The 27,698-nt window shown below is 36.7% G+C and overlaps 1 protein-coding gene across 2 annotated transcripts in view; it reads left to right on the plus strand.

Moving 5' to 3' along the window:
* The window catches only part of mop (tyrosine-protein phosphatase non-receptor type protein myopic), a 44,321-nt gene that overhangs the window by 9,968 nt on the left and 6,655 nt on the right, over positions 1-27,698 (plus strand). For both annotated transcript variants that reach the window (XM_071591666.1, XM_071591665.1), the window contains exons 6-16: positions 5,025-5,201; positions 6,040-6,281; positions 11,603-11,738; positions 13,385-13,519; positions 14,807-15,044; positions 15,720-15,937; positions 16,978-17,180; positions 18,322-20,371; positions 24,464-24,697; positions 25,759-25,902; positions 27,504-27,632. In XM_071591666.1, the coding sequence (XP_071447767.1) occupies positions 5,025-5,201; positions 6,040-6,281; positions 11,603-11,738; positions 13,385-13,519; positions 14,807-15,044; positions 15,720-15,937; positions 16,978-17,180; positions 18,322-20,371; positions 24,464-24,697; positions 25,759-25,902; positions 27,504-27,632 (3,906 nt within the window). The remainder of the gene's footprint in view (positions 1-5,024; positions 5,202-6,039; positions 6,282-11,602; positions 11,739-13,384; positions 13,520-14,806; positions 15,045-15,719; positions 15,938-16,977; positions 17,181-18,321; positions 20,372-24,463; positions 24,698-25,758; positions 25,903-27,503; positions 27,633-27,698) is intronic.

Genomic DNA, 27,698 nt, shown 5'->3' on the forward strand with positions numbered 1-27,698 from the left:
TGGAGAAATGTGAAGACTCAAGAGGATTGTATGATATGTTTTTCCAATTTTATGTGGTATGCTATACCTATGGCACCCCTCCCCAACCTGTCAATTTCCAAAATGCCTACCTTTGCCCCTATACCTTAGTCCCCTGGCCAAAATGTATAACTTAGAAGGTAAAGCTTGAAAATGCACATGAGGATGATACTGCGTATTGAAACCCGGGTAGTAAGATGAAAAAATTAAATGGAATGAATAAGGCCTTTACAAGTTGGATATTTTCTTTCCACCTCGTATTTTGTCATATTCAAAGCTGTTATGGTCTTTCGTTTAAACTTATGTGTGTCCTAAGTGGTAGCAATAAAAACACAAGTTCTCCTGTTGCTAAAATTTAAATACCATTAGTTTTGCAAGTCATGCAAAGTTATTAATATTGCTAATATCTCAGAAGAGTAGGAAGCATCAGGCCACAACTTGGCATTTTTGCATCTTTTCTGAGTCTATAAGTGTTCAGAAATATGACATCAAAAAGAATTAGGCCATTTCTTGTTTGATTTGATGAGGAATCACTCTAATATGTGATTAGTAGAAGTTTATACCCATTTTTATCTTATAATGGTATATGCAGTTTAAAATACATAAATAAACTAATATTTATACACGGGAGTGAACAAAAGGAATGTAACAAACTCACCAAATTTCTCCTATTATCCACATCTATATGTGGCTATTTAGTAACGATCCCTGCTGAAACTTCTTCCCTTAACTTTTCTTTTAATATTGACGTCAGAGTATTCCTTCCAAGTTGACAAATGAAGAGTAGTTCTCATCTCTAGAGCTTCAATGAAGCATTCAATGCCCTCAGTTATTGCTGCCATAGTGTGCTGTTTACTGTCTGATAGATAGATAGATAGTGGTCTTTATTTGGGCAAAATTGAGACCAAATGGTCCCTTCTTCCATTTAACCCATCGTCGTATACATATTATATTAGCCATCAAACTTATAGTTACATTAATATGTACACATAAATACATATAGACAGACATCAATTCATTTAGCACAGATTTGCACATCGAAAAGAAAAAAGTGTATACATATATGGGTGGGACCGACTGACTAGTCATTGTTTGACTGTTCCATTGTCATGTGTGTTCTTGGGTGCAGCATTGTGGAATTTTGAACAATGGTTGTTCAACATTTTATTCATAAAACCTCATTGACTGACCAATGATTGTTCCATCACTCTGCACCCTTGCTGTAGGTACGCGTAACATCATTTGAGGCTGTTGACCTTTTCATACAATTAAACTGTTGAATGATTAACTGTCTCTTGTATGTGCCTGTCCTTGATGCCATTAACCGATGGAATGTATGTTAAATAAAGATAACGTAGTCAACATTTTGAAGAGCTCATTCATTAATTCCTAAGAAACTTGAAGAGATGGTGCTCATAGTATTGGGAAAGGTTTGCCATAGGTAAACAACATCTCTCACTTGACTGCTGTTACGGTGTCAGCTATATCCATCACTTAGTTTCATTTTCAATTGTTTGAAGCTACAAAATTTTGTTAACTAGAAAAATGTAAAAAAATTGCATAAAACACTTATTTAAAAGGATTAACGATGAAAGAGATCAAAGTCGAGCTGGATGAAGTTCATGAGTTACCTGCTATTAATTTCAAGACTGTGTAGAAGTGAGTAAATGAGTTTGGACATGGCCATACGTCCTCAAATGTGATGAACATCATATGGGACATCCAGTAGAAGTGACTTCCGCCAAAATGATTGGCGAAATTGGCAATATGGAGTTGAGTGATGGAAGATTCAAAGTTCATTATTTGTTAGTTGAGGCCACGGGCACAGCACAAGGTAAAGTGTATTCAATTTCGCTCAAACAATTGGGAGTAAAAGAAATCTCGCGAAGATTGGTGCTGCAATAGCTCTCAGTAGAGAATAAACACAATGGTGTGGTCAACACAACAGTTTCACGTTTAACTTTGTGGAATTCCTTCATTATGAGGGTAAAAAGAAACAATGTGGAAGTGTAGTTTCTTTTTACCCTCATAATGGCATGGTCAATTCAGAGAGTGGTTTGGTGCTTTTCTGTTGCAATCATGAGGAGTTTCCATGTCAATACATAACTGTGGACAAATTAAAAACGGTGAAATTGGCCAACAAGGGATGCCCATGGTATTTTGGATGCACACAGAATCACGCACATCAATTATCTGCAAGAGGACAAGTAATAAATGGAAAGTATTACGCATCATTATTGCATTGGTTGAGCAAAGAAAGAAAAAAAGAATCCTCATCTGGCAAAGAATAAAGTTCTCTTCCATCAAGACAATCCGCAGGCACACCTGCACAGGGTGATTGATGGTGAAAATTATGGAATTAAAGTTTGAATAATTACAACACCCACGGCATTCACCAGATTTGGTGACTTTTTTATTTCCAAACTTGAAAAAATAACTTGGCAGAAAATTATTCACGTCAAACTAGGAGGTCATCACCAATGCACACGTCTATTTTGAGCTCTACACTGATTTTTTGAACCTGAGGTTGTTTAGATCTCGGTGGGCTGGCAACCCACTGAAACCCGGGGTTTTACCCCCTGTACCTCCCTACTGAGGATTTATAGTGCTTTAGCCACCTTCGAAGGAAGGTAGGGAAGGTCACTTGGGGGGGCTGCCCCCTCATGGCTAAATGGTTTGAGTGGTCGACCGCACTGAAGCCATCCCCGTTGGCCGCTTGAAAACATCAAGCGTTGCCCGACTCTCACGATGTGGACGTGGGGTTTGGCATATGGGATTCTGAGGCTCTCCCCCCAGACTAGCTGGTTGGTTCCTCAGCCCCTTAAGAGAGTCCCCTTGAGGACCTACTGAAATCCTACTTTTTGGAGCTTAAAAAAATTGGAGGAATGAAGGGAGAAGTGTATACAGCTGATAGCAGATCATGTTGAAAAATAAAAAAAATTCTACCCAAATTGATTTGTTTCTCTATTTTTATGACAGCTATAATTGTCACCACTTTGGGGTGACCAAATGGGAAGAGACATGTCTGCAGTCATTTAGGAAGCAGGAATGAAGAGGGGTACGTGAAATTAATTACAGAATAGAAAGGAGCAGGAGATGAACACATCCTGAAACACCATGCACCACTGTTCAGACAACTTGCATTTGTGTCAAATACGTACCATAAACCTTAAACACAGTAATCAACCAGAAGGTCAATTTGGTAGGTGATGGTATGGTTAACCCAACAGTGTATGAAATTTGCATATCAGGGTAGGGGGGCCAATTCCTTTCCCTGTGCCAGTTATGGTTTCCCAGGAAGATCTGATACCCGAAAAATCACACAACTTGAGTGGAACTGAGAGTGTCCAGAGAGGCTCGATCAGGAATTGAACTGAGCCCTCTGGTCAGTAGTCCAATGCTCAACCCTTGGACTACCACGTGTTCACAAATACATACATTATACTAAAAATAATACTACTTGAAGAGAAAATAATATCACACGCTGTAAAAATAAACCCAATTTTAACAATCCTCAAACAATAAATTGTTTTTAGTTGATTGATGACTGCTTATGTTTGAGGTTATATTGAAAAGTTAGAGATATTGTACCAGGTATGTATCAAAGCTATTTTTAGTTAGTAGCTTCTCTTGAAGGAACATTCTCCAAGTTTCATTGAGATCTGTACCTTACTCACTGTCTACCATTCGCTTGAATATAGCAAATCCATTGATCGAGCTTTATTTTATGAAAGGCAAATCGCCTCAGAAGACAAAAGGGGAACGTTATAAAGATGATGCGAAACCTTGTCCTTTGCTTAGAATAGTTTATAATTGAAATGCAACAATTTCAGAGCGTAAAAATCATTCGCCTTGACTGGGACTCGAACCCAGATCCCTCAATATCCGGTCGAGTGCTTTAGCCACTTAAGCTACCGAGGCGTCCTCTTAAACTCTGAAATTTTGGGGCTTTTAAAGGAACTAGATGTTATGACGAAATACCGTACATACAATGTCACATGCATTCGTAGTCGTGCGCGAGGCGCCACTGTCCACGAGGTTAAAGCCAACAGTGGCGCCTCGCGCACGACTACGAATGCATGTGACATTGTATGTACGGTATTTCGTCATAACATCTAGTTCCTTTAAAAGGCGAATGATTTTTACGCTCTGAAATTGTTGCATTAAAATGCACATTAGCGGATGACTCCGTTAAAAGTTACTGTTGCAGCATCTCCCGCAGTTTCTTTGAAGTTTATAATTGGTTTAAAAATTTTCAAGGATGCCCAAGTAATGATGATGCATTGTTGAGGTCAGTATTCCTGAATTCATTGATGAAATCCAAGTTGATAGAAAAGTGAAGGTGCATATAAAGGCTGGATGGTTGGACCAAGGAATGGTGAGAAATGGATTGCTATCATGAAGTTTGCTCCATAGAAAGTGAAGACTGTTCCTTCAGCTGGGAAGTTTATGGCAGCATTCTGGGATTCACAAGGATTAGTCTTCGTTGAATATTTAAAAATGGGTATTAATGGTGTATACTCTGCGTCATTATTAATGTCTTAAAAAACTCAGCTGCTTTAAAAACATCCATAATTGGCCCTCAAAAAAGTCCTTTTCCATCATGGCAAAGCACAAGCTGGGGTACACAATACTTTCCCTATCCCTCAGATTTGGCACCCGCTGATTTCTGTTCTCCAATATGAAGAAATGACTGGTAGTGAGGAGTTTTTATTGAAACAAGCAGGTGATTGTGGATACAATTTCCTATTTTATAGAGTTATAACACTCGCAGTACAAATTTGGAAGGGATCATCTAACTGGAGCAGTGTTTAAATAAAATGCAAAAACTAAAAAAAGACTTGGTTTATCCCAAATTAATTGTTTATATTTGCTCTGACTTTTCAAAACACCCCTGTATGTACCAATATTTTTGTGTTGGGCAAATTTTTTTTTAATTCCTGTGTATTCTGTATGTTTTTTAATTCCCATGGGTATTGAATTTTCTGTTTATTTTTAACTGGCAGTCTTGGCAGAAATATGTGAACTTCAAGAGCAAATACCACATCTGTATATCCTTGCTCTATCAAGGACAGCAAGCTGAGGAGCAGCAAAAGATGGGTGAAAGGGTTGCCTATTACCTTGCATCATCCCAGGCTCTGGAGGAAGCCACAAATCTCTCGAAAGGAATGGAAACTGTAGAGGTATGTCATCAAAGTTTGCTAGCAGTATTAAATAATGTATATCTTATGAGAAAAAAGAATTTGCACTTTTCCACAGATATATTTGTAACGCACAACGCATTTCAGTTCATCAAACCATCTTCAGGTGCAAGTCTTTGCATTACTTTATATGTTATAAATAAATCTGTGGAAAAGTGCAAATTTTGTTTTTCTCATAATGACGAACTTCCACTACATCTCGCCTGAATCTGTTGAAAATTGTGTATCATGTTGATAGAACATAATTTTCAAAGTTTTTCTAGAATATATTCAATTATCTTTCGCATTGTAGATTTGTTAAAAGATGTCTTGAAATGAGTAAACATTGGTCTTGTGTCATTTATACTTTTGGATTTTAATACATGATTGATTTTAAATTAAATTGCAACTGTCAACACATTCATTCACAATTATTGAAGTAGGTTATCTCAAAGATGCACCAAACTACTATAGTGGAGGGAGAATTAAAATTATTATTATTATTATATACCAAGTAGGATAGCCAATGTTCTTGGGGTTTTTGTTAATTCATTGGATTTTAGGATATGCTATTTGTATGTCACATATGGCTGTACACGATACTATTAGTGACTTTGATGTCATACATTTTAGTTGTATCTGGAGTATTTACATAGTGAACTAACTTGTAAGGGTTGGGTAGGTCTAATCTAAAACATTTATGTAAATAATAATTAGATAATTTTGTTTTGAATTTTGTTCAATGTTACATCTTAGATAAATGGTTGATTTTCCTGTTTTATTTATGTGAAATAATTTCTCAACCAATAAATGTATTCATAATTATTCCTTGTTCATAAAGGCTGTGTCTGAAACATTAACCTTCACCAGAGATGTGGTGGAGGGCAAGCTAAAGGCTGCAAGAGCAGACAATGAATTCATTTACCATGAGAGAGTTCCTGCAAAAGAGATTTTGCCTGAGATACATGGTGCTTCGCTAGTTAAAGGCATTCCTTTTGATGTGAATGATCCCGAGGTTTCTGGACAGGAGCTCTTTTCGCGTCTTGTGCCTATGAGAGCTCATGAAGCATCATCTCTGTACAGGTAAGAAAAATTGTGAATAGTTGTAGTCTTGAGTAATGCTCAAAATTATTGAAATTGATTATGCTAAGAAAAAGATTTTGGGAAGACACCGATCTGTGAGAACTTCTTTCATTGTTATACTCGCACAAGCAACCAATGATACCTGTCGTCACAGGTTATCAATCCAACGTCTGGTTCTCCAAGCTTTGTTAACTGCCCATCTTTTCAGGCGGCATCCCATAATTCATCATTACCCTTTTTCTTTAATATATTTCTGACAATTATGGTTTTCTGTCAAGTGTGGTGCCTCAAAATGTATCTACTTAGTTTCCCTCATCTTCTTGTGATTGTTATCCTTGTGCGTCTCTCTTCATCAACTCTTCAAAGTAATTCTTCATGTTTTATGCTGTGAACCATCTTAGTACTTCTCAGTACTTAGTACTCATACTTCTTTACTAGCATATCTCTGTTACTTCTGATTTTCTTCTCTCTATTGTGCCATGTCCATGTCTCACAGTGATAGAGAAATAAACTTTGAATATACATTTTTTAAGCCCCTTCAATATGATTGATTAGTACTCTATGCTATCAACAGTTGTTTTTGTAATAAAAATCATTGAAATACGCTATTCTAATTATCACAGCCCTCCTGCTTCCTCCATTGCCAGTGATTTTACCTCTTGAATAATAAAACCCTCTAACTTGTTTCAGTGTCGTATTTGAAGGTTATCTTTCTTATTTCTAATTCAAGCCATCACATAGGTTTTATTCTTATTTAGCTAATAATCATTTTAGCAATATTTATTCTGTCCAACAATTTCTACTTGTAAACATAAGACAAGTCTAGAGATATTAAGTACTTATAGTTACACATATATTACAATGCATGTAATGCTACATCAGATGAGTAAGATAGCATACAAAATTGATCTAGCACTGCCCCATGTATTATTTTTTGCTGTAATATGATTTTTCAATAAAGTAAGTCTTTAAGTTTTCTTTTGAAATAACTGAACCCTTGAATACTTAGGTCGTTCACTAAGTTCTCAGGAATAAATAGAAAAACATTATTTAGGGTAGATATTTTTTATTTTACTGCGTAATCTCTTTTTAGAGTGATACATTTTTCCTAGCAGTCCTCCAAATTTTTTGAGCCAATCAAAAAGTTGAATTTCAGAAGGCCCTCGAAATAGGCATATTGTGTGTGTTGACGGTGACCTCCTTGCTCAACGTGAATCAGTTTCCACCCAGCCATTCTTTCAAGCTTGGAAATTTAAAAAAGTCACTTGGACCAAATCTGTTGAATCCAGGGGATTAATTAATATATAAATACTTCAATTCCATAATTTTCACCTTCGAAACTGTGCAGGTATTCTTGATGGAAGAGAATTTGTTTCTTGTCTAATGAGGATTTTTTTCTTGATTTCTTTGCTCAACTGGTGCAATAACAATGCCCAATACTCTCCATTTATTTTTTGTTCTTTTTGCAAGTAATCAATGTAGATGATTTCATATGCATCCCAAAAACTATGGCCATCGCCTTGTCGGTCAATTTCAATGTCTTTGCCTTCTGTTAAGCCAGATCGCCTTTAGAAATCCAGTTTCGATTGTTCCATTGTTTCAGGAGTGTAGTAGTGTATGTATCCATGTTTTGTCTGCAGTTATGTATCGACAAGGGAAGTCATCAGGATTGCGATGGAAAAGCGCAAATCCAACCTTTGAATCGGCCACATGAGCCACTGAGTCTAGCCATTAGGTATATCAGTCCCAGACCAAGTACTTAGTCTTTATATGAGAATCTCGATTTGTTCACAACTTTTCACTAAAAATTCAAGTACTTCTTATATTCAGTGAATTGTTTGGCATTTTGGAAACATATTAGCTTAATTTTTATGTGTGCGGGAGCAGGGGAGTTCTTTCTTTTCATCAGAATTCCACCCTTTTCTAATTTCTCCCTTATATATTTCTACAATGCTTGTTTTCTTGATTCATGATTTCCTGTTTTTCCACAACACCTTTGATGGCATTAGTACAAAACTATCTACTGCAGGTTTATTTTTCAGTGCTATATCACATAAAAAAACCATAAACACAGTAATCAACCCAAAGGTCGGTTTGGTAGGGGATTGTAGAGTTCACCCAGTACTAAGCCTGACGGCGTGTGAAATTCACACATCAGGGTAGGGGGGCCAGTTCCTTTCCCTGTGCCAGTTATGGTTTCCCAGGAAGATCTGGTAGCCGAAAAATCACAGAGCTTGGGTGGAGCTGCAGATGCCCAAAGACCGGAGGGCTTGGTGATCAAACCCAGCAGTCCAACACTCTACCCCTGGACTACCGTGACCCACATATCATGCATATTTATAAATACTACCTTGATCAAAAAGTTCCCGGAATAACCACCGTGTGGCGCTCCCATCGTTCCGATTTGAGTTCTGTTTTTTTTGTTAAATTGGTACATCTGTTGTTGATATTCCCTTTAAATCTTAGTGTCATAACTTGACATTTGCAAAAGTTACGTAGCCAAGAGTACATCTATCTCTGTGTGTGTTGGCGATTTTTTACAATTGCAGAAATGGATTTAAATTTGCAACAACGAACTTGTATTAAATTTTGCGTAAAAAACGGATTTAGTGGCGCACGGACGTTGGAAATGTTGGAAAAGTGTTTCGGCAACGATTCTCTAAAAAAAACGGTCGTTTACCAGTGGCACGAGCGGTTCAGAAGTGGTCGTGAGTCAATCGAAGATGATGAACGCAGTGGCAGACCATCGACATCGAAAGTCGGTGAAAAAATTGATAAAGTAAAAGAAATGTTGGTCAATAACCGCAAATTAACCACCAGAGAAATAGCGGAGGACATGAACATTGCCTATGGATCCGCCCAAGACATTGTGGTTAATGATATGGGTTTCCGTCGTGTAGCAGCAAAGTTGGTGCCAAAAGACCTCAATTTCATGCAAAAAAGAGACCGTGTTGACGTCGCAAAAGACATGATTTGCGAGGCTGAATCCGATCCCACATTCATCAAAAGGATCATTACTGGAGACGAGACGTGGGTTTATGAGTACGACACGCAATCCAGACATCAGGCAAGTGAATGGCGTTCACCAAATGAGCCGAGACCAAAAAAACCACGTCGTTTTCAGTCAAAAAAGAAGGCAATGCTGACGGTTTTCATGGATTACAACGGTGTAGTGCATCATGAATTTTTGCCAGAAGGCCAGACAGTAAACAAAGAGTATTATTTGGGCGTTATGAGACGTTTGCGTGAAGCAATTCGCCGAAAGAGACCAGAAATGTGGGCAGAAAACTCGTGGATTTTGCACCATGATAACGCACCGTCGCACAGTGCTATCATTATTCGTAATTATTTGACGAAAAATGCAACAAATACCATCCAACAGCCACCGAATTCACCTGATTTGGCTCCCTGTGACTTCTTTCTGTTCAATCGAGTTAAAAAACCATTACGGGGAACGCGTTTTAGCAGCCGAGAGGAAGTAATGGAAAAATCGCAGGAAGCACTGATGGACATACCGAAAACCGAATATAAAAAATGTTTCGAGGATTGGATCAAGCGCTGGCATAAGTGTGTTGCAGTCGATGGGGATTACTTTGAAGGGGACAATATAGATTTAGATGAATAAACTTGTATTTTTAATTTTCTGAATAAATTCCGGGAAATTTTTGATCAAGGTAGTATGTATTCAATTGTGTTAAATTATGTGGGCATATGAGTATAAACATTTCAGGATTTATACATTATGAATTCATCCATTTGACTTCATAAAATAGTGCTTGTGGGAGGGGCTACACATTAATTGAAGGCTTAAGAGACGTGGAAATTAAAAATGATTGCCAATATACAATATTTTTGCATGTAAATTGAAATCCCTTCCACTTTCCATAATACCTTTTAAATGCACATATCATAATTCAGAACTTGGGAATACTTCTATACTGAGGATTCATAAGATGGTCCAAAACATGCATTAAAAAAAATAATATTGCTCATTTTCATATTGCAGTGCCTAAGGCTATGGACTTAATGAGATAGTGATCTTGAATGTTTATATTCTCATAATTTAAGTGCCGTATTTTCCCATGGATAACGCGCACGCTGAACTTTGTAGTTATCATGAATTGGTATAGATACCATGGGCCCAGGGCTTTATAGTTATCTTGAATGTGTATTAATGCCTTGCATCTGTATATTATCTGTATAAATTATATGTTCCTTCTTTTTCTCATGGATTTATGAGATGAAATAACTGTAACAGTAGCAGATCTGTATAAAATAGAATGCAATTAGACAGACATGCCTCCAGACTAATTTATTTTTGCGAGACTCTTCTTTAAATTATTGTGTACATAGGTGTGTAAATGTTGGGATTTTTCCAATTTTCATCACATAACATGCATTGTCATTTTTTCAATCATCTGAACATTTTTGTATGGATAACACGCGCGTTATCAATGGAAAAATGTGGTATTTGAAAAATTCTGCTGACTTCTACATCTACATAATACCCACAAGCCGCCGCAAGGGCGTATGGCAGGGGGGCGTTAGGTCACCAACCGTAAAATGGAACAATACCACATGCAAAACGACAACATGGAAAATTACACCCATAACAGTGCAGACCCTCATGCAAAAATCCCTTCATCCAACACTCATGCAAACTCATATACCGCAAACCAACAAAAAACTGCACCCCAGGATGCAGCACGAAAGCCATCCAACAACACGCAAGATAGGACACAACAAGCAAGAATGTGAAACACCACTACCACATGAACATGCACCACAAAACACTCTACCCCCGAGGATACTCTAAAAGGCAGGGAATGCGACCCAACATTGTAGGTGGCAGGAATTTCCCCCCATGGAGAGGGACGAGGGATTGAAAGGGAGACTTAAAAACAAAAGAACAGAACACTAATGAGGTCATTCGGAAAGAATAAGTTATGATAACAAAATACACTAGGTTAGTGAAAGAGCATGCAGTGGAGTAGAACTAATTATTCCCCAGACGCTGAGGGTGGCAAGTAGAATTTTTGCTATCTATAACCCTGCAGTTGCTATCCCGTATTGTCCGTGGGAAGGAGTCCTTTAGTTGGCTAGTTCTGGCATCTATTTCCCGAATTTTATAAACGTGATCCAAGCGACCAGTGTATGTAGCAGTACGAATAATTTGCGAGACCTTGGTGCTGAAACATGCGGATCTGAATTTATTTAATCATTTCACTTATGGAATACGCTTAAAGTTGGTAAACTTTTTTATTTTTGTTTAAGTTGTTATCCATACTGACTATGGGCTTCCTTATGTATTTTGTTTGCAGTGAGGAAAAAGCAAAGCTGCTGAGAAAAGTTGGATCATGCATTGAGGAAAAGGATCAAGAAGTAGTGGCTTTTATGTCATCCCTACAATTGGACCACCTGTTGGAATCCAACGTTGAGAATGAAAGATTTTCCCAGGTAAAGCATGAGCGGCAATTTATAATTATTCAAAACATATGAGATTTATTTTCTGGTGTTCATAAGTAAAGTTGCCACTCAGTGTTGAGATTTAGGAAAGAGTCAGGAAACAATTATTCTGCTAAGAGAAATTGTGGAACGATACTTGTTTTTGGAGTGGTCATTTATAACTTTTTGTTTTGAAAGCAGTGCACATGTAATGTAAGTCATTGAATGTAAATATTAATGTTCACGACTTTCATGGAAGAGATTCTTGGACATTTCCCTTCAGTTTACTTTCAATTAAAAGCAGAAATAAGGGATGAACTGTAAGTTCTACATATTGTATAAACCTTTGTACCACACACACCTTTTTTCTTACATATCACCGCTGTAAAGGTATTTCATGTGTTCTGCAAATTCAAGGTCGTTCCTTATCTCCCAATCCTTGGGAGTTTCCAAGGTACCAAGGGTCAATCCCTCTTTAAGCTCTTGGGCACTATTTGTTTGACTGTTTGCTAGCATGCCATTCAGGGCCATTAGGCACTAGCTAGTGCTCTCTAACACCATATCCCCAGGACATCATATTCACTTTTTCACAGCTTATGGTTAATGTTTGTTTCTCTCTTTTACATTTGGTAGTTTAGTTGCCGCGTATGAATCTGGCAGAATCAGCCCCCTGATCCTGAAAGGGTGAACTTTTCTACATTTAAATTTATTCTGCCTGTTTTTATAAACAAATTTTTGATGTTTGTATTCTTTATTTTATTGTAATATTCCGGAATATTCAATTTGTTATACATCAACATACACTTCAATTTTTTCCTCCTTCAGGTCTTCATTTTATACATACGCTCCTCAAATTAACGTATCTTCTCACTGGTCCTCTCAAAAACAAAGATGCAGAGGTCATTTGATCTGTGTTAATCACTTGAGTGTTGAGAAATATGTAAAATGAAAAACTTTCTCGTTATAATTTTTTCCTAATGACTTGAATTAGGTTTGTATGATATATTTTTAAAATGGTGTATGGTAAGAGCCTGTTATATATCATAAGGATTTTCTCTTAATGATATGGTGAGAGGATTCAAGTTGGCGCTTGGTAGTGTCGATCAATGTGCTTCGCATTCCAAAATATATGCCAGAAAAATTATCATTGTTGCATGTGGTTTGATTGCCTCATTGCAATGTACCAACCTTAATAAGGCAAACGGATGTGCCCTAAACATAACAAGTGAACTGATCTATTGGTTTAATAACTGTCAACTGTCAAAGTAAATATTTCAATGAAGGAACTCATTAGCAATCAGGAGAATATTCATTCAGTCGTAAATTATCTAATTTGTAAAATAAATAATTGTACCAAAAAAATAGCAGCGCAAAGTATCATAATGGAGTGTCATTCTTTTAAAAGAATAAGTGTGTTCCGCTAAATAGAGTGAAACCATGGTTCCGCTGGAGATTCCAAAAAAAGTGCATTTTGCTGATATTATAGCTGTGAAAAATAATGATATGTATTCTGTCATTTTCATTGATCATTAAGTAATAAGTGGGTAATGACTTTTATGTGTGTGTAAGTAATATTCAAATTCACTGATCCAGATTATTTCCTTTATTTTATTTATGATTTTTTTATTTTTATATGCTAAATTATTATATTTTTTTAGGAACTAGTGGAGAGATGTGCTGCCTTAAGTGCCAAACCAAATGCTATACAGGAACTAATTGATTCTATGGGCAGATTGGCTGAGATTTACCATGATGTTGAAGCTATGTTACAGGAAATATCTAGTTATCTACAGGTAAGTTATATTAAAAATTTGTGTGATGTATTGTGAACTCTGATGTTAATTTTTCTTATATTTATAGTTAAGATGGATTACTGGTTTGCGCCACTTTTCCAAATTCCTCATTTGCAGTCCGAGGAAGAAATACGTGATGCGATTTCTTTGGCCTAGAAAACACTAATTAAACGACCATAGTGAATATTCATTTTATGAAGAATGAGTTGAAGAAGTCTGTGCTTAAATGTGCTAGCATGACTAATTGATACAATAAAATCAACCAACCTGCTGTCCCCATTACAGCTTATGTTAAAATATTAGTTGAATATGGATTGAGCATGTATTGCTCAAAGTTGATTTTGGCAGGATTCTTACAGCCAGACAATGATGCCTGATGCAAGCCTTCCCCATTTACGTAGACTTAAAATAAAATTGTAGGAATGTCAAAACAGCTACTTAAGCTGAGTCACCTACTTGTGTGCACATGTGAGAATTTGTCTCACATTTTTTGCATTAAACACATTTCACTAATCATTTGCCTTGACTGGGATTTGAACTGGATGCATTGATTCCTGGCAGTATCAGCTAATTAAGCTATCAAGGTGTTCTCTTGTGCAGCATATTTCTACAGGGTTTTAATGAACATGATCTTATGATAAATATTAATAATGTCACAACTGATCATTTTCATGCATTTTGCACTACAGTGCTAAGGTTAAAGCCAACATATAAACACATAGGAAATATTTCACTGTCACTGCCACAGCATTAAAATTGAGCATGGAAAGAGTAAAATTCTTAAATTTGTGTCTACATTAGTTGATGACTGTGCTTCTGGTGAAGTTTCTGTAGAGGCAAGAGGTTTCTGCAGTTTCTTTAAATGTTCTAAGGTAAACATTTATGTATTTAAACATTGTTTTAACCTTATTTAATGTTGGTGAAATTGTGTGTATGATAATCCATCAGAATATCTTGATCCTGTGATGCCCTTAGAAGTTCGCACTGAAAGATGATTTCTAACTTTGTAGCTTAACTGGCCTAAGCACTCGGCCAGAAGTTGAGGAATCTAGTTTCAATTCCCAGTCAGGGTGAATGATCCTTGTGTGGTGTCATTCTCAAATTTATTTGCCTTGGTTTTATTTGTGTATTTCTCTAAGTGTCAGTCAATTCTCCAGGAAGTGTTGAGATCTGGGTGGGCCCTTTTGGTAACTTTTGTGGCCCATTCAGTTTTTTAAAAATCTCTTTGTCAACTACTTTTACTGCTGAGAGAACACTTAATGTGCATGCTATAAATTTGGTTCATAGGAGGAGGAAGAGAGAGAGAAAGAATATCAGACTGAAATGGGAGCACGTCCACCGTCTATAGCAGCCACTGACCTAACTCGTGAAGCTGGGAAATATCGAGAAGCGCATGCTCGGGGATCGGAGTCAAACCAGGCTCTCCACCGTGCCATGGCCCTTCATGTGACCAACCTAAGGCTGCTTGCCACCCCTTTGCCTCAACTTCAGGAAACAATCCCCTCGTTGAAGTCAGCTTCTGCAGGTGAATGCTACGTTTTTATCCATTGCAGATTTAAGGAATATTATGACTGGTGAAATCATATCAACAATTGTCAATGCTTTTAATTTTTCTAGTAATTGGCCAATTTGATATTTTAGAAAAAGTCATTTAAAAAATTGGCCTTTCAGATTTTAAGGAATTATGGATAGGTTAACAGATTAGTGGATCCAGGGTAAGCATTGATTGAATTTCCTTGGAGGAAAGGACTCCACTGGTTATCACTATGATGGTATGGTGTATTGATTCAAGGACCGTGAAGAGTGATTGGAAGGGATAATATTCATTGGTGTAATATACATGGCTGAAGGACTGTCAAGGATGTGGTCCAATGCCTATTCAGTGCTTATGATAAACCCATCCAGATCATTCCCCTTTCATCTCCCAGCATTCACTTTCATTCTGGCTGCCCACTGGGGAACACTAGGAAACTAAGAATTTCTTCGGCAACTGGTAAAAATTACAATGTCAAAGCTTCTTCTGAATATTGTTGAGGGACAGTACCTGTGGCATTCACTTTCTTTCACCTTTTATCGGTCCTTCTTGGTAGCATGGTATGCAAGCTGTGCTAACCTTTAAAATTTCACAACATCTATTGCCATATTTTTACTTCATCATGCATACTAGACCTTTGACAAGTGTTTCGATGCTTTTCTACAGCTCTAAGCTCAGAAGCCAAAGATGGTCTAGCAGAACTTCGTCGTCTTCTGGCCAAAGTTGATGAGATGCGGCAACAGCGAGCCACTCTCTCCTCACAATTGAGGGAATCAGTTTGTGCTGATGACATCACTCGCCGTCTTGTGACCCTCTCCAGTACTACTGACCAACCATCTCAGGAGACCCTCTTTCAGCAAGAACTTCAAAAGCATCAGAAATATGTAATTACCCTGATTACGTGCATACTTCTCTTACCACTCATATAAATGTGTTTTGCATGAGTTTGATTTTTATGCTATTATAATTTTAACCACAATTACAAGACTTAGTTTTTTTATGTGTATGTAATTAAAGAAATTATTAATTATAAGAAATTATTATTGTTGAAATACAAGAAAAGGTCTTCCAAGTAGTCCAAATTCAGCTTTCAGGGATAAATTAACTTCATATTTTACCTTATTTAATAGAACACTTTTATTTTGTTAAAACTATACAGATTTACTTCAATATTTAGGAAAATGTGGGAGCAAGAGTCTATATGGACTGATTCGTAACACCTAAATGTACTCTATTGTTTCAGGCTTCACTTCGTGGCAGTAATTAATATCCATTACTAAAAAAGAAAGAAAGACTCGTACTTTTCCACAGATTTTATTATACGGTACAACGCGTACCTGATGATGCCGCAAGTCGGTGAAACGCGTTGTACCGTTTAATAAAATCTGTGGAAAAGTACGAGTCTTTCTTTCTTTTTTAGTAATGGACCTAAATGTACATTACTGACTTAAGCACACATGTTAGTAGCATTCTCAGGCTATTTTCTAGCCATGGCCAATCAAGTTCAATATTTGATTAAAAATTTAATTTAAAAATCGAGGTGTATGGGAGGGAATAGCATGGGTAATCCATTCACGGATAATTGAGAGTTTACTGTACATGCTAAGATATTCAAAAATTTGTTGTGAACATTCAGACACAATTAACTCATAAAGGATTAGAAATATTTAAGTAACATCAACCATTTTAGCATATGAATAAATATAAAAAATGCTCACTCATTTACTACAATTCATGGAACAACACGTTTAGAAGCCAAACCATGCTGTCAATGCCTCTTTTCTGTGTGAAATAACTGCAAGCATTTTGACCCCTAATATGTAACATCCTTTGTGGCTAAAAATTTACTTATACCATATAGTATGTATGCATATAGTATTTAAATGTACGATCCTTGTAATGAGTCCATTATTTTCTTTTGAAGGTTACACTTGTGGAGCAAAACCTGGCAGCTCAGGAACGGATTCTAGCGGCTGTGACTGATGTGTATGCAAAGCAAACTGCCACCAGAAGGGCACTTGCTGATGTTGCTCAACAGAGAGACGCTACGGTCACCGCCTTGTGTGCTTCATATGATGCATACGAAGATCTATTGGCAAAAGCTGCCAAGGGATTAGAATTTTACAGGTTAAGTTTATTTAATGTTTATCTGGCTAATTGATTGTATTTCCTTATCCATTCACGCTAATAGATGGGAATAAAATGCCTACTCACTAAAAAAAAAAAATGCCTAAACACTTAAAATGTCTTTTGTCAACTTTGCAAAAATGGCAAGTTCATTGAAATCTCAAATATTCATATTTGAGGGACTCTGGGAAAAGAAAATGTAAAGTTTAGGTCAGGAGTAGCATGAAAATATGTATTTACTATGATTTACCAGTTAAATATCCGTCAGTGTTATAATAACGCAAAGAATTTAAATACCAGAAATTTTATTATACTAGCATGTTCAATACATGTATATAAAACAGTTTTAATACCGCAAAAATTGAAAAAAACTTCTAATAAAGAATTTAGGTAAAGTAGAGATGCAGTTAGCTCATTGATAAATTTGCTTCACCAGTGACAATGCCCATTATTAATTGAAAGTTTCCAAACCACTGAGGACCTCATGGACAGAAATAAGTTTTATTACTTTTTTTATTTGCTTTTTTTCATTTAAGTTGTTATACATCTATGTAGACTTAAGAAATTTGCAAAAATTTAAGTGAATAACTTCTTTCTAAGCATGGGAAAATAGAAATGTAATGTTAAAACCAATGTTTGGAAATTCTGTTTTATATTGTGTTTAGATTTAAAAGGTGAATGTTCAAATTCCTTGCAAGTTTCTTCAATTCATTTACACTTTATCATTTTTGCTTTGACGTTCAATGTTATCTTAATTCAAGTATATCTTAATTCTCAATTCTAATATTTAAACACAAAAAACACACAGTTACAAGTAAAACCGGGAAAGAATATAATTAATTCTATGTTTTATCTCTATTGGATGTTGAGAATTTACGTTAATTCTGGGATAATGAGAAATGTTAATTTGGCTTTCCTTTTGCATTGGTGTTTATGGAGAAAATAATATATACATTTATTTATATTTACAGAAGACTGAAATCTGCCAAATATTTTTTGTTCATACACAATGACATTTCTAAAGTCATTATAGCCATACACTATGACAATTTAAAGTTGCTATAATTATTTTTGAGAAAATTAAGTGTCAATTGAGTTGAAATTTATTGTTACGTCTTTGGTTCCTTTTCTTGAATGACAGACGGTTGGAAGCATCAGTGTCCAAGCTGTTGCAAAGAGTGAAGAGTGTATGCAAAGTGCAGCAGGAAGAAAGGGAGCAGCGGAGTGGCAGCAGTAGAAAGAGACACTTAGCACCCAAGATGAAACCAGCGGCCCCTTCAAAAGGAGTTGAAGATGACGATGACACCAATTCCTCAGATTATGATGAGAAACCATCAGGGCCTAAGCTTAAGGATTACCTTCAGGCTGCAAAGCCTTATGGTTTGGGCACATACTCCTCTTCCCAATCACTTAGTGCATATTACTCTGCAAATGTTGGCTATGTCCCAGCTGGTATGCCATCTGGTGCTCCATCCGAGTCGTCATTAGGTTCTGCTTCATGGAATCTCCCGGCAAGGCCTAACCCCGTTGGCTCAGAAGGTAAACCTGAGCTTCAAGCTTGTGCACCACCTGCTCCTGAAATGCATCAAACTTCTCAAGTGTCAAACTATTGCCAGCCGGAGTACATGCCTCCCATACCCTACTCTGACCCTAATTGCTCTTCAGCGTCTTCATATTCCCAAGTGCCTATCACACATGGGTATCAGCAACCCCCTTCCCTCAACAGCTCCTCCTATACTGGGCATCCAGGATATGGATACAATCCAATAACAGGCCAATATCAATACAGCAGTGGATATCAGAATTCTTTAGGTGGATCTTATCCTGTCAGCCAAACGGTCACTCCAAATTCATTACCACCAGGTTCAGTTGCTTCTGCTCCTTCTCCAAGTATGCCTCCACCTATCACCCAGATAAGTGGAGGTACTTCATGGAATTCCCAGTTACCATTACCTTCAACAGTTCCATATATACCTCAGGGCTACCAAGAGTCAATATATGGAGATCTGCATGGAGGGAAGATAGTTCCTCCTAATGTATCATCAAACGTGGAACTACAGCAACCAAACATTCCATCCACTGTTCCTTATGGCTCCACATACTTGACAGGGAATGACATTTATCTTAGGTATGCTCCACCAACGATGGGGCCATCCCAGTACACAAGTGCGGGAACTTATGGGACCAATCAGACGAACTCAGGACAAAATGGTGGAATCCAGAATATTCCTCAAAATGCTGTTAGTAATCCCAAAACTGAGCCTTATAACAATGTGAATCCTGACCAAAACCCTTATAACTACTATGGGTCATCTCATACAGGAGGGCGTCCACCTTTGGAAGGTAGCATTGCAGTGAACACGACAACTTATGCCCCAAAAGCAGAACCTACACAAGAAAGTGGACCATACTATCAGTCCACTTATATGCAGGCCCGCATGCCATCATCCATTCCGGAAACTACCTTCAGTCAGCAGCAGCAAGGAGAAATGGGGCATCCTGCTTATTCAGATCCATCATTAGGACAGTACTATCCTCCTAGCCCAATCCTTCATCACGCTGCACCTACATTAGGTCAAGCTCTCCCCACGACACTGCCCTATGGCAGTGCACCTTTAGCCCCGGCAATGACACAATCTTCTGTGCCTTCCTCTGTGTCTTTACCTTATTCCGTTGCAAATACTCATCAACCAATGAACACAACACCAACCGGTGCTGTCCCTTCACCTCATTCCCAAGCACTGCAGCCAGGAATGACAAGTGCGACTCAGTTGCCTGGTTCAGCCATGCCCACTGTGCAGCCACTTCCCATTCATTATGGAATGGATCCCCAAATCAATGCCTCATATCATATTCAGAGTCAGATGAACTCAGTTCCTAATCCAGTGCCTCATGCAGCATTAAACCCTGTACCAGCTCAAGTTAAAAGTTCTGCGGCAGCTGCCTTATCCTCCTCTAATGTGGACCTTCTTGCAGGCCTCGACTTTTCTGCTTCTGTTTCCTCAAATCTTCCCCCTCCTCCGCTTATACCCCAGACGAAGGTTAAGGTTCCAGAAATCAGCCAACCAAAGGAAGGTTCGTCGACGACATCTGCTCCCGGATTTTCAAGTCTGTCATCTTCAAGTGGCGAGTCAACGCCTTATGCATCTCCTGCTCATAATAAGCTGGAAATTCCAGATAAAGTCAGCAAGGTGAGCGCCACAATTCTGCATAAGTTTTCAACATTTACCAGATGTAGACTTAATCATGTTCTCATTTTATAGTCACGAAGGTGAGTTTTTAATTTAACATATTTGTTAATGTTTTTGATATTGGTGGAGTTAAAACTTATAGTTTGGAAGTCTTAAAGACTTAAAAGTACGGAAAAGTCTCGAGTAGTAATAGTAGTAGTATTTAGGGGAGGCAACGGACAGCTAAGGTCATTTGCACCATTAAGGATGGACAGGAAAGGACGAAGGGTGGAGAGAAATCCAACGTCGGCATTAGCCTACTCTTTACGAAAGGCGCCAAGGGGTCCGCAGTTTAACGTCCCATCCGACGGACAGCGTACTCACTCAAAGTGTACTCCACAAAGCACCTCAAGTAGGGATCGAGATACCACTGAAAAATATTCAACACCTCCGGGATTTAAACCTGGGCCCTCTGGGTGGGAAGCCAGTACGATAGCCACCGCACCATCTCAATCTCCCAAAAACTCTCGATTATCCATGTGTGGATTATACGTTTTGGTGGATTATCCTTGCTATTCTCTTCCCAGCACCTCAAAATTTTAAAAAGTTGCCATCACAAGGCTAATTAAGTGCTTTGAAACTTCAATATACTTTTTTAAAAATACAAATTCAAAATGCCTTGCCTTTATGAATAGCTTTTAATTTCACAAAATAAAAAGTCAATGGTATTCAATGTTCTAAATTAAAATTTTTTGTGCTGTCCTTACTTTCCCATTATCATTTTCCTTCCATTCATTTGCTCCGAGAATTTAATAATCTGCTTTAAGGTGAGCAAACACAATTACACATCACACAACATTAACTGTCTACACTGTGGTGTTTTAATCAGTATCATATGACAAATATTAATCCATATCGGTGATCTTTTTTCAATATTCATCTTAAGCCAGTCATTTGCTTTTTTCCCGACTCTAAGATTGGTTTAGCTTTCTGATTAAAATACTTTCTGCTCTTCCCTTTATGATAGTTCTAAGCTCTTGCTAAATTACAATTCCATTCTTATGAAAATGGTTGAAAAATGGAAAAATTTTGTTCTTTCCATTGTTAAAAAATGCCAATTAATCATAAGCGTTGAAAAAGGAGATTCTCTGTATATATGCGTGCTTCATTAGGTATCCATTAGCACGGATAATCAAGAGTTTACTGTATCAAATTTTAACTAATGGAATCTCATGAAGCTGAGAAAATGATTTTCTGCCAGCATGTAGAACTTAATTAGATATTTTAGTACTTTAAATATAATGCTTTTCGATCATGGTTTTGCTCATAAAAGTGTGACTAATGAGAGAGACTGGAAGAGAGAAATTTCTAGGAAGGCCGAGCCTTCTGGTTCATTCTCTTTTAAATATTACTGTATGGTTGTCAAAAACGAAAAGTAATCGGACTCTGATAAACCTCTCAATGCTGTCCAATGTCAATAACGAGCAATCATTAGGGAATTTCTGTTCAGGTACATATACTCGCTTGATATTCTTCATATATCCATGTGTACTTCAGAGTATAGCAGGAAATAGTATTATTTACCCAATATTGCAATTGACTATCAGCCATTCCCGTAGTCATTTCTTACATCTGCTGTTTATCACCACATGGTCAATATTTCAGAAAAATACAATTGTTTGGGAATGTAGAACTTTTTGATAAACTGAAAATATTACCTAAAAACCTGGAAAATTGAGGGAATTTCATAACAGTTGTGCGGGTGGGTAGTGATCACCCTGGTGAGCACATCATCATCATTGGTCGTTCAATCCTATGATTGGTTGGCGTACGCAACCCTCCAACCTACCTTATCTGACTCTATTTGGCTTTCTTCCTTGATATTTTTTGCAATATACTCCTTCTTTATATGCCCCATGTATTTATCCTTTGGCCTTCCTTTAGAGACATTTCCAAATATTTTTCCTTCTATTATATTCTTCACGAATCCATTCTGCCTTGGGTTGTGGTCAATCCATCTGGTTCTTCTTTTCTCTATGGTGTTCCATAAGGTCAGTTCTTCATTTATTCTTCTATATACTTCTTCATTTCTAATTTTTTCCGTCCATTTCATCTTAAGTATCCTCCTCTAGCACCAAGTTTCTAAGGCTTCTAGTCTACTTTTCCGATGGTTCATGCTTCTGATTCATTGAGTGCCATGCTCCATACGATTGTTTTCATGTATTGTTTCCTCGTCTGTAGTTCTATCTTCTTTGAACACAGCAGTTGTCTTTTCTTTGTGAATGCTCTCTTAGCTTGAGCTATTCTTCGCTTGATGTCTGTAGTAATTCTTCCGTCCCATGTGATGGTACTTCCAAGATAGGTGAAGGTTGCTTGCTCTAATTTTCGTCCTCTGTCTGACTATTCCGCTTCTCTCTTCCACATACTTGGATTTTAGTCTTCGTCTTGTTTATGTTCATGTTGAATCTTCGTCGAACTTGATCCAATACATTTAGTGACCTTTGAAGATCCTCCTGGTTTTCTGCTATCATTGTAATATTGTGGGCGAAGCGTAGCATGTTTATCTCTTCTCCATTGATCCTTATTCTGTTTAATCCGATGTCTTGTGCTTGTCTTATTGCCTCCTCCAGGTACATGTTGAACGATGCAGGTGGGAGGTTTCGTCCTTGGCCAACTCCTTAGTTAATGTTAACCTTTATATGGCTTCTATCTCTCATTCATCTTGTGGCTACTTCCTTCTTGAATAGCTGATAGATTATTCTTCTGTCGTTGTAATCCATCGCAAGTTTTTCCAGCAGTCCAAACATCTTGTTCCATTCCGTATTGTCAAAGGCTTTCTCCAAGTCCACGAATCCAACGTACAGTTATTACAAATTTGACTTTGCCCAACCAGAGGTGTTTTCATGGAAAACAAGGCAGTGCTGCAGCCCTTATGGATGAGCCACCCCTAACAGTTGTGTTTTCAGGATGGCATATTTTAGTGCTAATTCTTTCATTTGAAATTAACTAGCAGAAAAATTCTGCACAATTTGGATTACAACAAATGGCATGTTCTGGACTACCAAGATGATAAAGTAATAGCTTGCACGTAAGGAAATTAAATATAAAATTAATTCTTTATTTTCTTACTTTTGAGGAGCAGGTTCGATGAAAAGTACTGTGAAATTGCAATTTTCTTGGTATTTGTACTGGGAAAATTAGGCAAAATAACGTAATTTACTATAATGTATTTTTCATTTTCTGTTTTGAAGTGATGTTGCTTATGAGAATTGCATGCTTATGTTTAAGTATATACAGCTAGGTGGATGGAGATGAGGACAAATATAGGCATGGTAGGGAAAGTGGAAGATAATAAAATTTGAAGAAAACAGGATCAGTTTTGGAGGTTCTGAGAGATAATGGGCTATAGAAGGTTGTGAAAGAAAGAAAAATCCCAGGTTAATGTTGTAGAGAGGAAAAGAATAGACATTGCAGATGCCATGGGAGGTTAGAAAGTATGTACCAGAATCATATGTGTAGAAAAGTGCAGTCTAGTGCTTGTAAGTAGCAGTTTAAGAATGGATTCCAAATCCAGCCATAATTAGTAGACTACCTTTACTGGCAGTGACAAACTCACCAACCACATAAGCTAAACCTAGCCAGAAGCTTCATTTGAATTTTGAATGAAACAGGAAAAATCACTATGTGGTCACCATTTTGTCACTGATGGTAACGTAAAATTTTCTGGATTTAGTGTGCTCTCAAATATATGTTGGTAAGTCATTTTCCTTTAAACATTTTCCTATATTGTTCTATATGTTTCACAGTATACAATTACTGGCAACATTTGAATAAGGAGATTTCATAAAATACGATGGTATGCCATTTTTTCCTTATCTACTATGCTTCTTGAGTTATCTCCCTAAAAATAGGTTCTTGGAGCTACTGCTCTCATCAGTAACCTACTTGCCATGGATTGAGCTATTTTACATAAAATTTAGTCCCTGAGGGTGATCTTCTCTTGATATCCTTATTCCTTATGCATTGGAGCTTCATTGACATTAAAAGTATTTTTCCCCTTCTTTTTATTATTACCCTCTTGCCAGTGTACTCAATTTGTTTAATTCATTTCAGGAGCCCCTTAAAACTGAGGCTACTGAAGAAATCAAATCCCCCGTTCCTGTGGTGGCAGGTAAAAGTGTAGCTAGCCAGTTGCCCAAAGATCCTCTGGATGGTGACCCTGAAAGCTTAAGTTTGTTTGTGTCAGAGGTGGAGAGGTTTGAAAAATTGGTAGAAGGCTTGACAAAAAAAAGTCTCAATGGCCCCACACCACTGGATCTGAAATGGAAAGAATTACAGGACATGCAGGTAAGTTCTTAAGTCAACAATTGCCTTGTTGTTATTAGTTTTGTGTGTGTCCTCTTTATCCCCAATAGAAACTCTTCTGAGACACATCCAGTTGAGCAACAATGATAATATGAAAATTGAAATTTTGTTGTTGCTTTAATACATTGCTATGCCATTTTCATTCAAATGCTAAACATATGCACGCGCAAACCATTAATGGCTATGTTAAAAGTTTATGGATACATATTACCATCACCTAAATCTTGATTTATGGTTGCCCGGAAAGTACATACTACCAATAAGCGCACAGAGGTCAATAGATGCATCAACAAGGTTACTCATCCTTGGTTACATTTTGACTTGGCCCATTGCTAAGATACGCCTTTATTCTGTGAATTGCACCAGTGTTGTGACCTTAGTGCCTTAACTGACCAGAGGTTTGTTGCACATCCGCTCAAAATTTGAAACATAATGTGTTACATTTTGTTTACTTTCTTTTTGAAGTTGACTGTTCATCAATGCATATCCATACAATAATTCCTGTTAATTCCCATTCTTAGTTTTAGCGTAACATTCTGGCATTCCTGCCATGGATAAGCTATTTTTATTTTTATAGCTCTTTAAACTGCTGTATGATAAAAGTCAATGTTAAAAAAATGCATTAATGGACGGTAATAATTAGCACTTGGAAAGTTTTCTTCATAAACTATATTATCAAAACATATTTGCTAAAAATTGATTCTTTATCATGCTGAAATAGGAAGTTTGATATTAATTAATTAACTAAAAATACACATGTGCTGATAGACATTGTCAGGTGGCACACAAGTCCCAAATAATTGCAAAAGATAATACATAAAACCAGACTTCAAAACACAAATCTCTTTAACAAAACAAGTGAATCCCCATCCCATTTACAGCCATTAATCAGCAAGAAAAAAAAAGATAAATTTTAAAAAAATTTAGCTATTACGTATAATACAATACACTACACATCAATCAAATTATTACATATATGCCTTACATCTATTCTTATATTCTTATTCGATACTTACATATATTCTTATATCATATCTTTGTAGGAAAAAGACTCTCACAGAAGAAGTATATCCGTGGCACGTTGTTATCCAATGAAGAACCGTCTTCCTGATGTTCTTCCATATGACCATTCAAGGGTTGAGCTACCTTCAACCAAGGATGATTACATCAATGCATCACACATAAGGGTAAGTATTTTATGATCCTGTTTTTCAAATACTGTGGACTCTTGTTAGCACAAGTTAAGGGACCCCAAATTCCAAACATATGAACCAATAGAATGAGCAAACCAGGTTTACCTGTGGTTAGTTCCAGTTGAAATGTAAGTCGTATAGCTAAGGGTAGATAAAATCATGATGTGGTAACTGTGTACATTCTGTGGCTCATTTGTGATAACATATGACAAAAATGTAAATTTTTTCAATATATATATATCTATTTGTGTTATGTTGTGTCAGCCCATTATATATATATCCATCAGCCCATTATATATATATATATATATATATATATATATATATATATATATATATATATATATATATATATATACATGTTATGAAAGATATATAATGCATTATGTGTAATGATGTCATCAATGTATATGTAAGATACTTTACAAATCAGTGCTTTATTAACTTTGCAACATATTCAATGTATCTATGAAATCGATTTTTTACTAAGTCCTACACTTTAAGTTGTTTTAGAGTTTTCTGGATTCATAAGGACCTAAGTATTGATCTTAAACAAGTCCGCATGTATGTCATATTCTAAACTATTTTTTGGAGGTCTTATGAGTGGTCTAATTATATGCATAATGATAACATTGCTTTAAAAAATACAATAATTATTTATTAATGGGAAGCTCCTTTTTGTACTATTATAGCATTCCAAAATATAAATAAACCACTTCAGCATTGGCAGAAACATATATGAGAAACATTGTCAAATAACATTTGCTTTGCAGTACACATTCATCATTTATATGAACAGCTATTTAGCAGTGGAACTTCTGCCTTTGTGTTCAAATTAAGTATAAAATAAGACCAAATGTGAAGGTTTAAAATACTCTAATGGTTAGAAGAGTTATTATTCTAATGCTGCTGTTTATACATACAATATGACTATCTCATCACTTCTATGAGAAATTTGTGCTTTTCTTCTGTTGAAACTTCACTCTTAACAACACATTTCTCCTGGTTGATGTTACAGCACTTTTTCCACTTCTATTTTTCAACACTACTCATGATGCTCGGTTCATTTTATGTTGTTTTCCCTTATTGTAAGGGTATTTGTAGGCTTAATAATTTTTTGGTTAAAACCATTTGGAGGGAATAGGAAAATTTTAATATTTGATAGTGATAGAGCGGCCTGTTTCATAAATGTGTTTTCTGACTACTGATCATGGAAAATGGCCACTTTCTATATGTGCTAACTGTTCTTTGAATACACAAGATATATTGATGGAGTCATCTTTCAGTTTCCAGTGTATACTTGTTGATGAGTAATACATTAATGTTTTGAATCCCATATTTTTCAAATTTTGAAATTTTATCTGTAGGAATATCAGTACACTTTGAAGTGTGTTTTGAGTTTGCAGTATTCGTGTCTCGCTGCTTGAATGTTACATTTAATCCCTCTTACTAAGACATAAATTGCGAATATTAGAGAGCATAATGTGCTGGGTTTAACTATCAGATAGTACCGTAATGATTATGTATTCTAACAGATTGAGGTATGTGATATTCTGCCCTCGACTTAAATTGAATTAAAAATATTACCTTTACAGGAGTTAACACCTCTCTCCCCACCCTTCATTGTGACTCAGTCCCCACTTCCTTCAACTTTCAATGACTTCTGGACCATGGTTTGGGAGCAGCAAGTGGAAGTCATTGCATGTCTTCTTAGTGATGCAGAGGTTTGATTTAAATTTTAATTTCTATCTTAAGATTGCCTATGTCTTGTTTCTAGTCTTATTTTATTT

Source organism: Hetaerina americana, unplaced genomic scaffold (genome assembly GCF_022747635.1).
Source record: "Hetaerina americana unplaced genomic scaffold, ioHetAmer1.1.p SCAF_5, whole genome shotgun sequence".
In the NCBI taxonomy this organism is placed as follows: domain Eukaryota; kingdom Metazoa; phylum Arthropoda; class Insecta; order Odonata; family Calopterygidae; genus Hetaerina; species Hetaerina americana.